The following is a 12203-nucleotide window of genomic DNA, read 5'->3' on the forward strand; positions in this document are numbered from 1 at the left end:
CAAGCCACGACTAAGGTAGGAGGATCCCTACTTGCCTGGAGCTTCTATTCTAGTTGGCAAATAAATGTAATTTCCTTTATACTTTTTAATTGGAATATAACGTACAAGAAAATACACAAATCATAAATTGTAACTAGTTGATTTATCATTACGTAAACACATCTTTTAACCACCACTCAAATCAGGAAGCAACATTCACAGCATCTTCTCAGAAGACCTTCCTGGAGACCTCTCCCAATCGCCATCCCCTTTCCTCCCCAAAGGTAACCTCTTTCCTGATTTCTAACACCACAGATTAGTTTTGTCTATTTATGAGCCTTTTGTAAATTGAACCACATGGTGTGCATTCTTTGGTGTCTAGCTTTTTAAACTCAAGATTATGTTTGTGAGATTGTTTCATGTTGTGTGAAAATATTATTTCTGATAGTGAAAAGAATTAGGAAGAAAATAAAAGAAGGTAACGGTACAAAACGGAAACCTTAGTAAGGGTGGTCAGGGATGAACTTTCTGAGGGGATGACTTGAGGTATAAGATAAATGACAAAAGATTGGCCAGTGAGCTGACTTAAGAGCGTTCCAAGCAAAGGGAATGGAATTGGAAAGGAACTGAGGTATGAATGAAATGGGCAGGTTCTAGAAAGAGGGAAGACCTTGTGGGAAAGTGGGAGGAGATGAAATTGGAGAGGTAGGCAGGATCTTATGGCTGAGGTACTTGGATTTTATTCTAAGTGTAATAGATGCCAGAAAGAGATGTTTTTGATGTCCTTCAGTTTCTAACATGAGCCACTTGTGGAGGATGTGAAGGCCTACCCATTTTACTCATTAAAAAAACCCTACAAAAGTGGCAATACTTGTCACTTACTGGGGATTTGGACATGTTGGGAGACAAAATCATCTTTTGTATTGTCAGGATTTATATTAATTTAGACACATAATATGCATCCAAAATCAGATTTAAAACACAGTTTAGAAATTAGTTATCTGTTTTCCACTCTAAAATATTCTTTTCAAGTTGTTGCTTAGCTTCTGCTTGAACCTGTCAAAGAGAAACTCCTTTCTCAAGAAGAAGCTAATTTAATTTTTGGACGGCTTTAGTTGTTAGAAAAGTTTTTCTAATATTTAATCTAATATTGGTCATCAGTTCTGGATCCATACAGAACTGATAATTATCATCTGTTATCTGTTGCCTCCCTTTAAATACTCAAGCAGTTGATTTTTGTTGGTTTTTTCACATTTAAGTGCAGAACTTTGAATTTATTTGAATTTATCCCTGTAATGATTTCTGGAGTTAGATTTGGTCCATCATAGATGTTGTCCAAATCTTTTTGGATATGATTCTCTCATCTGTCAGCTGTTCCACCTTTGTGCTTCTTTTTAATTTTTAAATTTTTTTTATTTTTTAATTTATTTGTTTATTTTTGGCCGTGTTGGGTCTTTGTTGCTGTGCGCGGGCTTCCTCTACTTGGGGCTACTCTTTTTTTGTTGTTGTTGAGGTGCGCGGGCTTCTCACTGAGGTGGCTTCTCTTGTTGCAGAGCATGGGCTCTACGTACACAGGCTTCAGTCATTGTGGCTCGTGGGCTCTAGAGCGCAGGCTCAGTAGTTGTGGCACACGGGCTCAGCTGCTCCGCGGCATGTGGGATCTTCCCAGACCAGGGCTTGAACCCATGTCCCCTGCATTGGCAGGTGGACTCCTAACCACTGCACCACCAGGGAAGCCCCATCATTGTGCTTTTAACAAACTTGATCAGAAAAGTTCCGTGGTGGCCTAGTGGTTAGGATTCCTTGCTTTCACTGCCGGGGGCCTGGGTTCAATCCCTGGTTGGGGAACTGAGATCCTGCAAGCCACGTAGTGCAGCCAAAAACCAAAAAAACTTGATCAGCATGTTATTAGTTAAGCATTATGTTCTTTTAAAGTTTATTATGATTATTAAATGTGGATTATTGATTTAACTTGTTTGTATTAGTGATTTAAATTTCCAAGATGGAATATTAGTTAAGCTGTATTTTTAAATCCAGGAATTAGCATTTGTAAAGTCAATTTTAAACTTGATATCTCAGGAGAAAATAGAGTGTTGTATTGCAATTCTGAAATATATAGTGCAATGCGTTGTTAAAAGGGGCTTTTTGAGTTAGACTAAAAAAGGATTTGAAAAGTTTATAATGGCCTATAAACTGTGTCAAACCTGAAATCAACATCGGAAAGTGAGTTAATTTTAATTTTTCCTCCTACCTTGCCTCTGTGGTAGAATTTCTAATGAACAGTGGAATGATCAAAGGTGGATGCAGTAGGAGGGAGGAAAGAAAAAGGGAATTTATATAAACCAAATTTGAATAATATAGTCACATAGCCTTATTAAATGCTTTGAGTCATTCTACCTGATTGAGATGCTAGACTTATTAGTTCTAGAGTTGTCCCTTGCTATTTTTAAGTAAGAAAATACTTTTTTTTTTTTTTTTTTTTGTGGTACGCGGGCCTCTCACTGCTGTGGCCTCTCCCGTTGCAGAGCACAGGCTCCGGACGCGCAGGCTCAGCGGCCATGGCTCACGGGCCCAGCCGCTCCGCGGCATGTGGGATCTTCCCGGACCGGGGCACGAACCCGTGTCCCCTGCTTCGGCAGGCGGTTGCTCAACCACTGCGCCACCCGGGAAGCCCAGAAAATACTTTTTTGACCTGTAGGTAGAATATGCCAATTTTTCCCTAAAATTTTCATTTATATATTAATTGCATTTTTCTGAATATATGTAAATTAAATTATATCCTGTGGTTAAAACGGCCCATGATTTTTCAAATCTTTGAACTTTTAGAACCCCGACCCAACAGGGAAAAAGTAAAAAAAAATGAAGCATGTAAGTGGTTAATTGTATTTTACTGCTTTTGTATTTTCTCTTAAGAGTTGGGGCTATTCTTATTGATTCTTACAAAGGTTCATTCTCTAGAATGGAAAGTTGGTGTAGTTAGTTCAAGTATATTTTGGAAGAAAAGAAAAATCAAACTACGTAAATTACTTTAGTGGAAGATTTTCTCAAGCTGAATATAAAAATAAACGTCCTCTTTCTGTCTACACCACAGGTAAAATCACCCCTTTGTTTATCTTTGTGGTCTTGTTTTTACCTGTAGGTGAAAATTCTCTGTTTAGAACTGACCTACTATCTACATATCTCGGTTGTTTTTCTTCACTCAGAAATATTTCCTTGTGAGAGCAGATCCTTACTGTATCTTTAGATATATTGAGTCACATTTAATGGTGAGAGCTACCTTTTGAGGTACATTTCCCAACTAGAGGACTAGGGGATAAGGAACTTAAAATTATCCCCTTTCCTCGATTCCCCGCCTCCGCTTCCCCCACTTGTCCTTCTTTCTACTTGGTTTAATGGGTTTGTTGTTGTAGGTACTATGCTCAGCTAACTCTTGGTATCTTTTTTCTTTTTTCCTGCAGGCTACTTCTTCATAGACATAAAAATCAATATTTGACTGGAAACGAAGCATCACTTAAAATCCTCTCAAATTCCTAATTCCAAAGAATTGATAACATTTCTCTAATCAAGAAAAGAAGTGATTGACTGCATGTTAAAAGTATTCCGGCATTGGTCCTGTTATTTTTCCTCTCCCTAAACTTGAGAAGAAATATGGAGAAATGCTACTTGATGACAGCTGTTGTCTTACTAGGACTAACAGTACGGTGGACAGTTTCTCTTAATTCTTACTCAGGTAATGCATTTTTCGTTTAAGATAGGTAAATACTTTTTTGAATCATTTTTCTTGTTTGTTTTTTGAGGTTTTTAGTTTTTGGTAATAGTTTATAGTCTTCTGACCGGGACAGAGAAGAATTTTAGGTTTTATTGGTGTAGTCAAGAAAATACACTTAAGCATCTAATTCTAATAAATAGAATTTGTATAACAGCTAAATAGAAGCATGGGCTTTGTGATAATGATAAAACAAAGATGTGTTTTAACTGGGAAGATGACAGGTTGAGAAAAAATTATCTATTAGGCACTGAAGAGAGAAATGAGCTAGTACTTCAAAGGGGGAGCAGAATCAAAAGAGGCTTTTTTGTTTGTTTAGGGTAGAGAAGGCATGTTACTACATTGAAAGGAAGAGACCAGTGGAGAATAAGATTGGGGACGATGTGAGAGAAAGGGAGGAGGAATTGATGGATTGTGGTCCTGGAGGCTGGGGATGGGATTAAATTGAACCTTGTGAGTATTTATTTAATACTTCTCATGTTCCAGGCATTATGCTAAGTGCTAGAAATTCCAGGTGAATACTTAAATACTTAATGGCTCCAGTACTTAAAGAGTCCACATTTTAGTAGATAAGTAGTCACAATACAATGTGATAATTATAATGTTGAAGTGTGTGTGAGGTTCAAAGGTAACAGAGAAATGAGTGATCAGGATGCATTGGAGAAAACTTTTCAGAGAAGATGATTTTTGAGTTCCAGGTTTGAAGGATGAGTTGGAATTTGCTAGGCAAATGAAATGGGGAAGATACTCTAGACAGCAGAACATGTGCAAAGACATGGTAGATGGCATGAGAGCATGGTTAGAAGTGTTTGGTATTGGATAGCATAACAAGAAGGAACGAAAAGGATGGGGAGGGATGGCTAGAGGTTTGGCTATACAGTTAGCTCGGGAAATTATTTGTGTCTTAGAAAAATAACTTTCATTGTAATAAAAAATGATTGTAGCAAGAAGCTTGGGTGTAAAGAGACAACTGAGACAATCTTAATAATAGAAGTAAGAGCTACTCTTTTTTAAGTATTTACCAAATGCTAGACACTGAGCATTTTCCTTAATACCACACCACTGAAGATAGGTATTATCTCTAATTTACAAGTGGAAAATGAGACCACCAGTAAATGACAACTGGGACTCAAATATAGTTATATTTTATTCCAGAGTCAGTGCTTTAACTCTGCTCTCTGGCCTCTGAGAAAGAAGTCTTGAGCTAAGGCAGTTAGTTGAAAGTTGGAGAAATGAATTTAAGGAATATTGAGGAAGTAAAATCACTTGAATGCAGCCATAGACTTGGGTTCAAATCTTAGTTCTTTCACCTGTTGGCTGCCTGATCTTGGAGAAGGTTCTTAATCTTCATGAACCTTGTGTGCCTCTTCTACAAGTATGAATATTAATATGTACTTTAACACAGTTGTGAGGATTGAGATAATATGTATGGACTGTGCTTTATTTTTAGTAATGTAGGAATATAATCAGCACATTAGTGGTTCATAACTGTTTTCTCATTTGATCCTGACATCAGATCATTTAACTCCAAAATATTTATCGAGTGTCTGCTGTGCAGCAAAAATAGGTCTTGCTGGTGATCATATCTTTAGGTCTGGTCTTTAGAGTGACCATACCATACATGGTATGTACCTGTGATATTGTGATTCATAATAAGACATATATATTTGGTCTTCATCTGTGGTTTTGGCACAGAGCTCCTAAAACCGCTGGAATTTTCTAAGTGAGATAATAAAGTTGTCTTTTGTTATGTTAATGAGGTGGCTTTGGGTCCCCCACTTAAGGATGGAGCCTGGTTGCCAGGCAAACCAACCTTATGCTTAGAGGGTGGGAACTTTCAATCCCACCCCCTGATTTCTGGGGAGGAGAGGGGAAGGGTTAGAGATTGAATCATTGCCTATGGCCAGTGATTTAATTAGTCATGCCTATGTAACGAAGCCTCTATTAAAACCCAAAAGGACTGGATTTGGAGAGCTTCTGGGTTGGTAAACACGTGGAGATGCGGGTAGAGTGGCATGCCTGGAGAGGGCATGGAAGCTCGGCACTCCTTTCCCCACACCTTACCCTATACATCTCTTCCATCTGGCTGTTCCCAACTTACATCCTTTTATAATAAACCAGTAATCTAGTTAAGAAAAATGTTTCTCTGAGTTCTGTGAGCCACTCTAGCAAATTGATCGAACCTAAAGAGGAGATTGTGCGTACCTCTCATCTATAGCCTATCAGTCAGAAGTACGTGTGATAACCTGGATTTGCCATTGACACCCTGAGTTGGAGGGGGCAACCTGCAGCCTGTAGGCAGTAGGTCTTGACAGTGGTGTCTGAAGTGGGGGTGGGGTGTGGGATGCAGTCTTGTAGGACTGAACCCATAACTTACGGGATCTCATGCTATCTCCAGGTAGATAGTGTCAGAATTTAGTTGAGATATAGGATACCCAGGTGGTGTCCAGAGAATTGCTTGCTGGATGTGTGTGGGAACCACCCCCCCACCCCCGAAATGTTGTAATTGGGTCTTAGAATCACACTTTTACTTCCCTAGAGAAGTTCACAGTCTAGTGGGTAGGGCAGACATGTAGATACATATTACATTAAAATATAGTGTGGTATAGGGCTTCCCTGGTGGCGTAGTGGTTGAGAGTCCGCCTGTCGATGCAGGGGGACATGGGTTCGTGCCCCGGTCCGGGAAGATCCCACATGCCGTGGAGCGGCTGGGCCCGTGAGCCATGGCCGCTGAGCCTGCACGTCCAGATCCTGTGCTCCGCAACAGGAGAGGCCACAGCAGTGAGAGGCCCGCGTACCGCAAAAAAATATATATATATATATAGTGTGGTATAAACAAAGTAGACTGGGAGCAAAAGGGACTTGTAATTCAGATGAGAAAGGCTTAGAATGCAGTAAGTTCCCTACATACGAACCTTCAAATTGCGAACTTTCAAAGATGCGGACGTGTGTTCGCCTGTCCAGTCACGTAAATTAGTTCACGTGACTGGCGTACCTTGTCACGTGTGTGCATCCTCTATAAGTGGTTGTGGTTTTGTGTACTTTACAGTACTGTATAGAGTACAGTAGTACGGTATCTTTATTTCAAGCCCAGGATGTCCAGAAGCAAGCGTAAAAGCAGCAGTGACATAGCTGGTACTGCTAAGAAGTGCCAGGAATTGGAGGCCCAGAGAAAGGACGAAGAGAGACAAGAGGAAGAAGAAGTAACTGAAGAACTGAAGAGATTCACGACGCAGGAAATGGCAAGGGGATTTTCTGTATTTGAGGAGGCACTGTTAGTTTTGAGGCACAGGACCCGAACGTAGAATGGTACATGAAGGTTGCAACAGCCGTTCAGAATGCAATTCAGTGCTACCGTGTCATCTATGATGAGAAAAAAAGAGCTACTGCCCAGACATCACTGGATCATTTCTTCGAGAGGGTAGGTAGAATTGAATCCAGCAAGCAACCAGAACCTGTGCTGTCAACGTAAGGCCTGAGTGAAATTGCAGCTTGCCCTCTGTCTCCTATCGCTGACAGTCCTTCAGCTCTACTATCTCCCACCTCCTCTCCCTCCTCCAGTCAGTAACCCTTCTCGCCTGTTCACTTGATGCCAGCCCCTGTATGCCGGCTGTTGTACTGTACTACTGTACTTTTCAAGGTACTGTACTGTAAGATTAAAAATGTTTTCTTTATTTTTTGTGTTCGTTTGCTTTTTATGTATTATTTGTGTGAAAAGTATTATTACAGTACAGTACTATATAGCCGACTGTGTTAGTTGGGTACCTAGGCTAACTTTGTTGGACTTAACGAACATGCTCTCGGAATGGAACTCGTTAGTGTGTAGGGGATTTGCTGTATAACATTCAAGTTTGTTCTAAAAGGGAGGGAAGAATTTTACTAGGCAGAAAAGGAGGTGAGGAGGGTATTCCAGTAAGAGGAAATAGCATGACCAAGGGATGAGAGTTCTTTGAGGTTTGGTGAAGATGTAAGTGTGACTGGAATACAGGGTGCATGGTAAGTGGAATAGTAAGAGATGGGGTGGCAGAAATAAATTTGAGGCAGACTGTGAGCCAGAGTGACGTGTGAGGGATTTATCTTTTGGGCAATAGAGGTTTTTAAGCCGGGAATTCACGTAATCAGATTTGTTTTTTAAGAAGACAGCTTTAGGGCTTCCCTGATGGCGCAGTGGTTGAGAATCTGCCTGCCAATGCACGGGACAAGGGTTCAAGCCCTGGTCTGGGAAGATCCCACATGCCGCGGAGCAACAAAGCCCGTGAGCCACAACTACTGAGCCTGCGCGTCTGGAGCCTGTGCTCTGCAACAAGAGAGGCTGTGACAGTGAGAGGCCCGCGCACCGCGATGAAGAGTGGCCCCTGCTCTCTGCAACTAGAGAAAGCCCTCGCACAGAAACGAAGACCCAACACAGCCCCAAATAAATAAATAAATTTATATTAAAAAAAAAAAAAAAAAAAGAAGACAGCTTTAGAGGCAGCATGGTGTTCGGAGTAGAACGTGTAGAGACTGATGGTAGCATCTATGCGCAGCGGCCTCCTGTATGTTTATAACGCTTATTTGAAGTTGTTACGCATAGCTGGTTTCAGTGGTCTTGGAAAGGGATGATGAGGGCCTGGACTAAGTGACTAAATTTGAGAGCCGTATTACGTAAAAATGTGACTAAATTTGAGAGCCACATTAGGTAAAAATCAGCAAAATTTAATGACTCATTGTATGCAAGGATAAATAAGAAGGAAGAGTTTGAGAATGAGTCTGCTTTCTAAGTTTAGAGATACTGAGAATGAAAACTGAGAGGTAGGGCAGATTCAGTGGGGGAAGGTAATGAATTCTCTTTTGGTTATGTTAAGATTTGGGTGCATTTTAGTCATATAAAAAAGCAGGAATTTTGGGAGATGCAATTTGGCTGGGGGCACAGGAACACATAAATCCATCTTCAGCTGGTCACAGAGAACACTTTGTTATTAGAGTTAGTTTGTAGCTTCATACTCCAATGCAGCCTGGTGGTGACCTTGGCAGGGCCAATAGCAGGACTTCTTTTTTCTTGGCTAGAATCAAAGTAGGCAGATCCTATTTTGTCCAATTTCTCTTTAAGCTCATGCCTAACCTCAGAGCTAGAACAAAGCAAGTGCAAGAGATGAGCCAGAAATCATTTGTGCCAATTCCTAGAGCCAATTTTATGTAGGTGGTCCATTCTGAGCCTTTCTAGTATTGAGGCACTTCCCAAGTGGGAGGGTTCCTATTACTCCACATTCTTCACAGCATTTGGTAGTGTTAAACTTCTGAATTTTTGCCAGGCTGGAGTGTGTGAAATGATATTTTATTGTAATTTTAATTTCAATTTCCTTCATTGCTGAATTCATTTATTTATTTTGAATTTCATTTCTAAAGGATTGAGCATACTTTTGTGTTTATTAGTCATTTGTATTTCCTTCTCTGTGATATTTGCTTATGTCATTTGTACATTTATATTAGTTTTTTTCTTATGTATTCTACATTTTGGCTTTTGTTTTTTTCCTGTGTGTTCTGTATTCTGGAAGCTAACCTTTGTACAAGTTGCAGATATCTTCTTCCAGGTAATGGCTTATCTTTTCACACTTTACGGTGTCTTTTGGTGAGCAAGAGTGTTTGACTTTAAAATAATGACATTTATCAGTCTTTTTCCTTTACGATTTGTGCTTTTGTATCTTTAAGAAATCCTTCCCTACTTCTGGGTCACAAAGATATTTTTCTAAAATTTTCTTCTAAAAATTGTAAGATTTGGGAATTCCCTGGCGGTCTGGTGGTTAGGACTCTGCGCTTTCAATACCGAGGGCGCGGGTTCAATCCCTGGTCAGGGAACTAAGATCCTGCAAGCCGCGTTGCATGGCCCACAAAAAAAAAAAAAAAAAAAAAAAAAAAAATTATAAGATTTGTCCTTCCTGTTTAAGTCTTTATCTCCTTAGAACTGAACTTTATGTATAACATGTGAGTTAGGGAGCCATTAAAAAATTTTTTTTTCACATGGATAAAAACAGTTGTTTCAGCTCATTTATTGAATAGTCCATCCTTTCCCATAAATCTTCAGTACCTGTCTATATCTGTCTATATCAGGTTTTCATACACACAAGGGTCTGTTTCTGGCTCTCTATTCTGATCCATTGGTTCATCACTGCCATGTCTTATTACTATAATTTTACCTTGTCTTGATATGTTGTGAGGCAAGTTCTCCCACCTGATAGTTCCACTTCACTGGTGTCTGAGCTATTCTGGGCTTTTTTCTTTCATATTGTAGTAGGAAGAATTTCTTAAATGGTCCCCCAAAGATGTCCTGCCTTAATCCCCAGAACCTGTGAAAATGATGAGATCTATTTGGGAGTGATTATGTTATGTCATATGACATAATTGACTTTAAGATAGATTGCATTGGATTATCCAGGTTTGCCCACTGTAATCACATGAGACCTTAAAAGCAGAGAAGTTGCTCCAGCTGACAGTAGAAGGGAACCCTGGAGAGATTTCGATCATAAGGACTCAGCACTTTTGCTGGTTTGACAATGGAGGGGGCCATGTGAGAAGGAATAGGAGCGGCCTCTAGTTGCAGAGAGTAGCCCCCACCTGATAGTCAGCAAGGTACAGTGACCTCAGACCTGCATCCAATCGCCTGAATGAACTTGGAACTGAATTCTTTCCCCAGGCCTCCAGGTAAGCGTCTAGACTGGCTGACACCTTATTTTGGCCTTGTGAGCCCTGAACAGAGAACCAAGTTATGCCCACCCAGACTTCTGACCTATAGAACTATTAGATTACAAAAGAATATTGTTTTAAGCTGCTAATCTTGTAATAATTGTTATGTAGCAGTAGAAAGCTAATACACACATGTGTCTTTTTTTTTTTTTTTGGCTGATGGGATCTTAGTTGCCTGACCAGGGATTGAACGGCAGTGAAAGCACCGAGTTTCAACCACTGGACCATCAGGGAATTCCCCATATATGTCTTTTTTAAAAATCAGATTGTTAAAGTCCTATGAAAAACCCTGTTGGGATTTTGACTGGAATTATATTCTATACTATTGATTAATTTGGGTGGAATTGACAATCATTACCATAGTAGGTAGGGCTTCTGATTCATTAAGATGGTATGCTTCTCCATTTATTTGTCTTCTTTAATGTCTTTCAACAAAATTTTATAGTTTTCTACATGAAAGTCTTATACATCCTTTCTTAGATGTATTCCTAGGTGTCTTAAATATCTTTTCTTCCTCACCATTGTAGATGGTATCTTTTAAAAAATTGCTTTTCTAAATGCTTTTTCCAGGGGTATAAAAATGTGGTTTATTTTTTAATATTTGATAACTTTCCTAAACTTGTAATTCTAATAATTTCTCTGAAGTATTTTTTGGATCTTCTGTGTAAAATAAAGTGATCTATGAATAATGACAGTATTATTTCTTCTTTTCTACTTCCTACCCTTTTTATTTCTTTTTTCTTGTCTTCTTAATTCTAGGACCTTATTACAGTGTTGAATAGAAGTAGTGATTCAGGCTTCTTTCTCTTGTTCCTAATTTTAATAGATGCTTTTAATTTACCATTGAGTATGTTTTTGTTCTTTCTAGCATTGCACCAACCTTGCATTCCTAGAATAACTATTTGTGATATATTTTTTTTAAGTATATTGATAGATTTGGCTTATTAATTTCTTATTTATGATTTTAGCATCCATCCTTACAAATAAAATTGGCCTGCAATTTTACTTCCTTAAAATGCCTTTGTCAGATTTGTTATCAAGGATGTGCTAGCCACATAAAATGAATTAGGGAGTATACTCTCTTTTCCTAAAATCTGGAATAGTACTCGAGACCAGAATTGTTTTTGGTTTAAAATATATGTTCTCCAGTTTAATAGTCTGCATATATCCATTTACTTAATATCAGTTGTTTTGATTCAAATTTTTTATGTTCTTACTGATTTTTGACCCGTTGATCTACCAGTTATTGAGAGAGCTGCAGTTTCTTTTTATAGTTCTGTCAATTTTTGTTTGAATATTTTGAATCTATATTATTAGGTGATTTAGAATTTTTTTCCTTGTGACTTGAATTTCATGACATTATTGTCATGTCCCTGTTTCTTTACAGTAATGCTTTTGTCTTAAAGTCTATTTCCTCTAAAATTAATATAGCTTTACTAGTTTTCTTTAGGTTAATTTTTGCTTGGTATATCTTCTTCTATTCTTTTACCCTCTACCTCTGAATCCCTGCGATTTAAATATGTCTAACCAATTCCCCTCCCTAATTCCATTTTCTCTCCCCTACTGATTTGGAAACTATACTTTATTTTGTTCTTTCAGGGCTTACTCTGGAGATTTTCACATACATATTTAACTTAACAAAACCTAAAATTCATATTTATATCCTCTTTTTGAACAACACTAGGACCTTAGAATGTTTTAACTGTAGTTACAAATCTTCACCTCCTGCCCCAAATTA

At 38.8% G+C, this 12203-nt stretch overlaps 1 protein-coding gene across 1 annotated transcript in view; it reads left to right on the forward strand.

The window, feature by feature from the left end:
* Window positions 1-3562: 3562 nt before the first annotated feature.
* Window positions 3563-12203, forward strand: part of ALG6 (ALG6 alpha-1,3-glucosyltransferase) — a gene marked incomplete at its 3' end in the record, with an annotated part of 54478 nt that continues 45837 nt past the window's right edge. Inside the window, exon 1 of the mRNA XM_079697451.1 lies at window positions 3563-3709. Coding sequence (XP_079553577.1) covers window positions 3628-3709 — 82 coding nt within the window. The 5' untranslated portion in view covers window positions 3563-3627. The remainder of the gene's footprint in view (window positions 3710-12203) is intronic.

Source organism: Hyperoodon ampullatus, assembly GCF_949752795.1.
Source record: "Hyperoodon ampullatus genome assembly, chromosome: 2".
Taxonomy (NCBI): Eukaryota; Metazoa; Chordata; class Mammalia; order Artiodactyla; family Ziphiidae; genus Hyperoodon; species Hyperoodon ampullatus.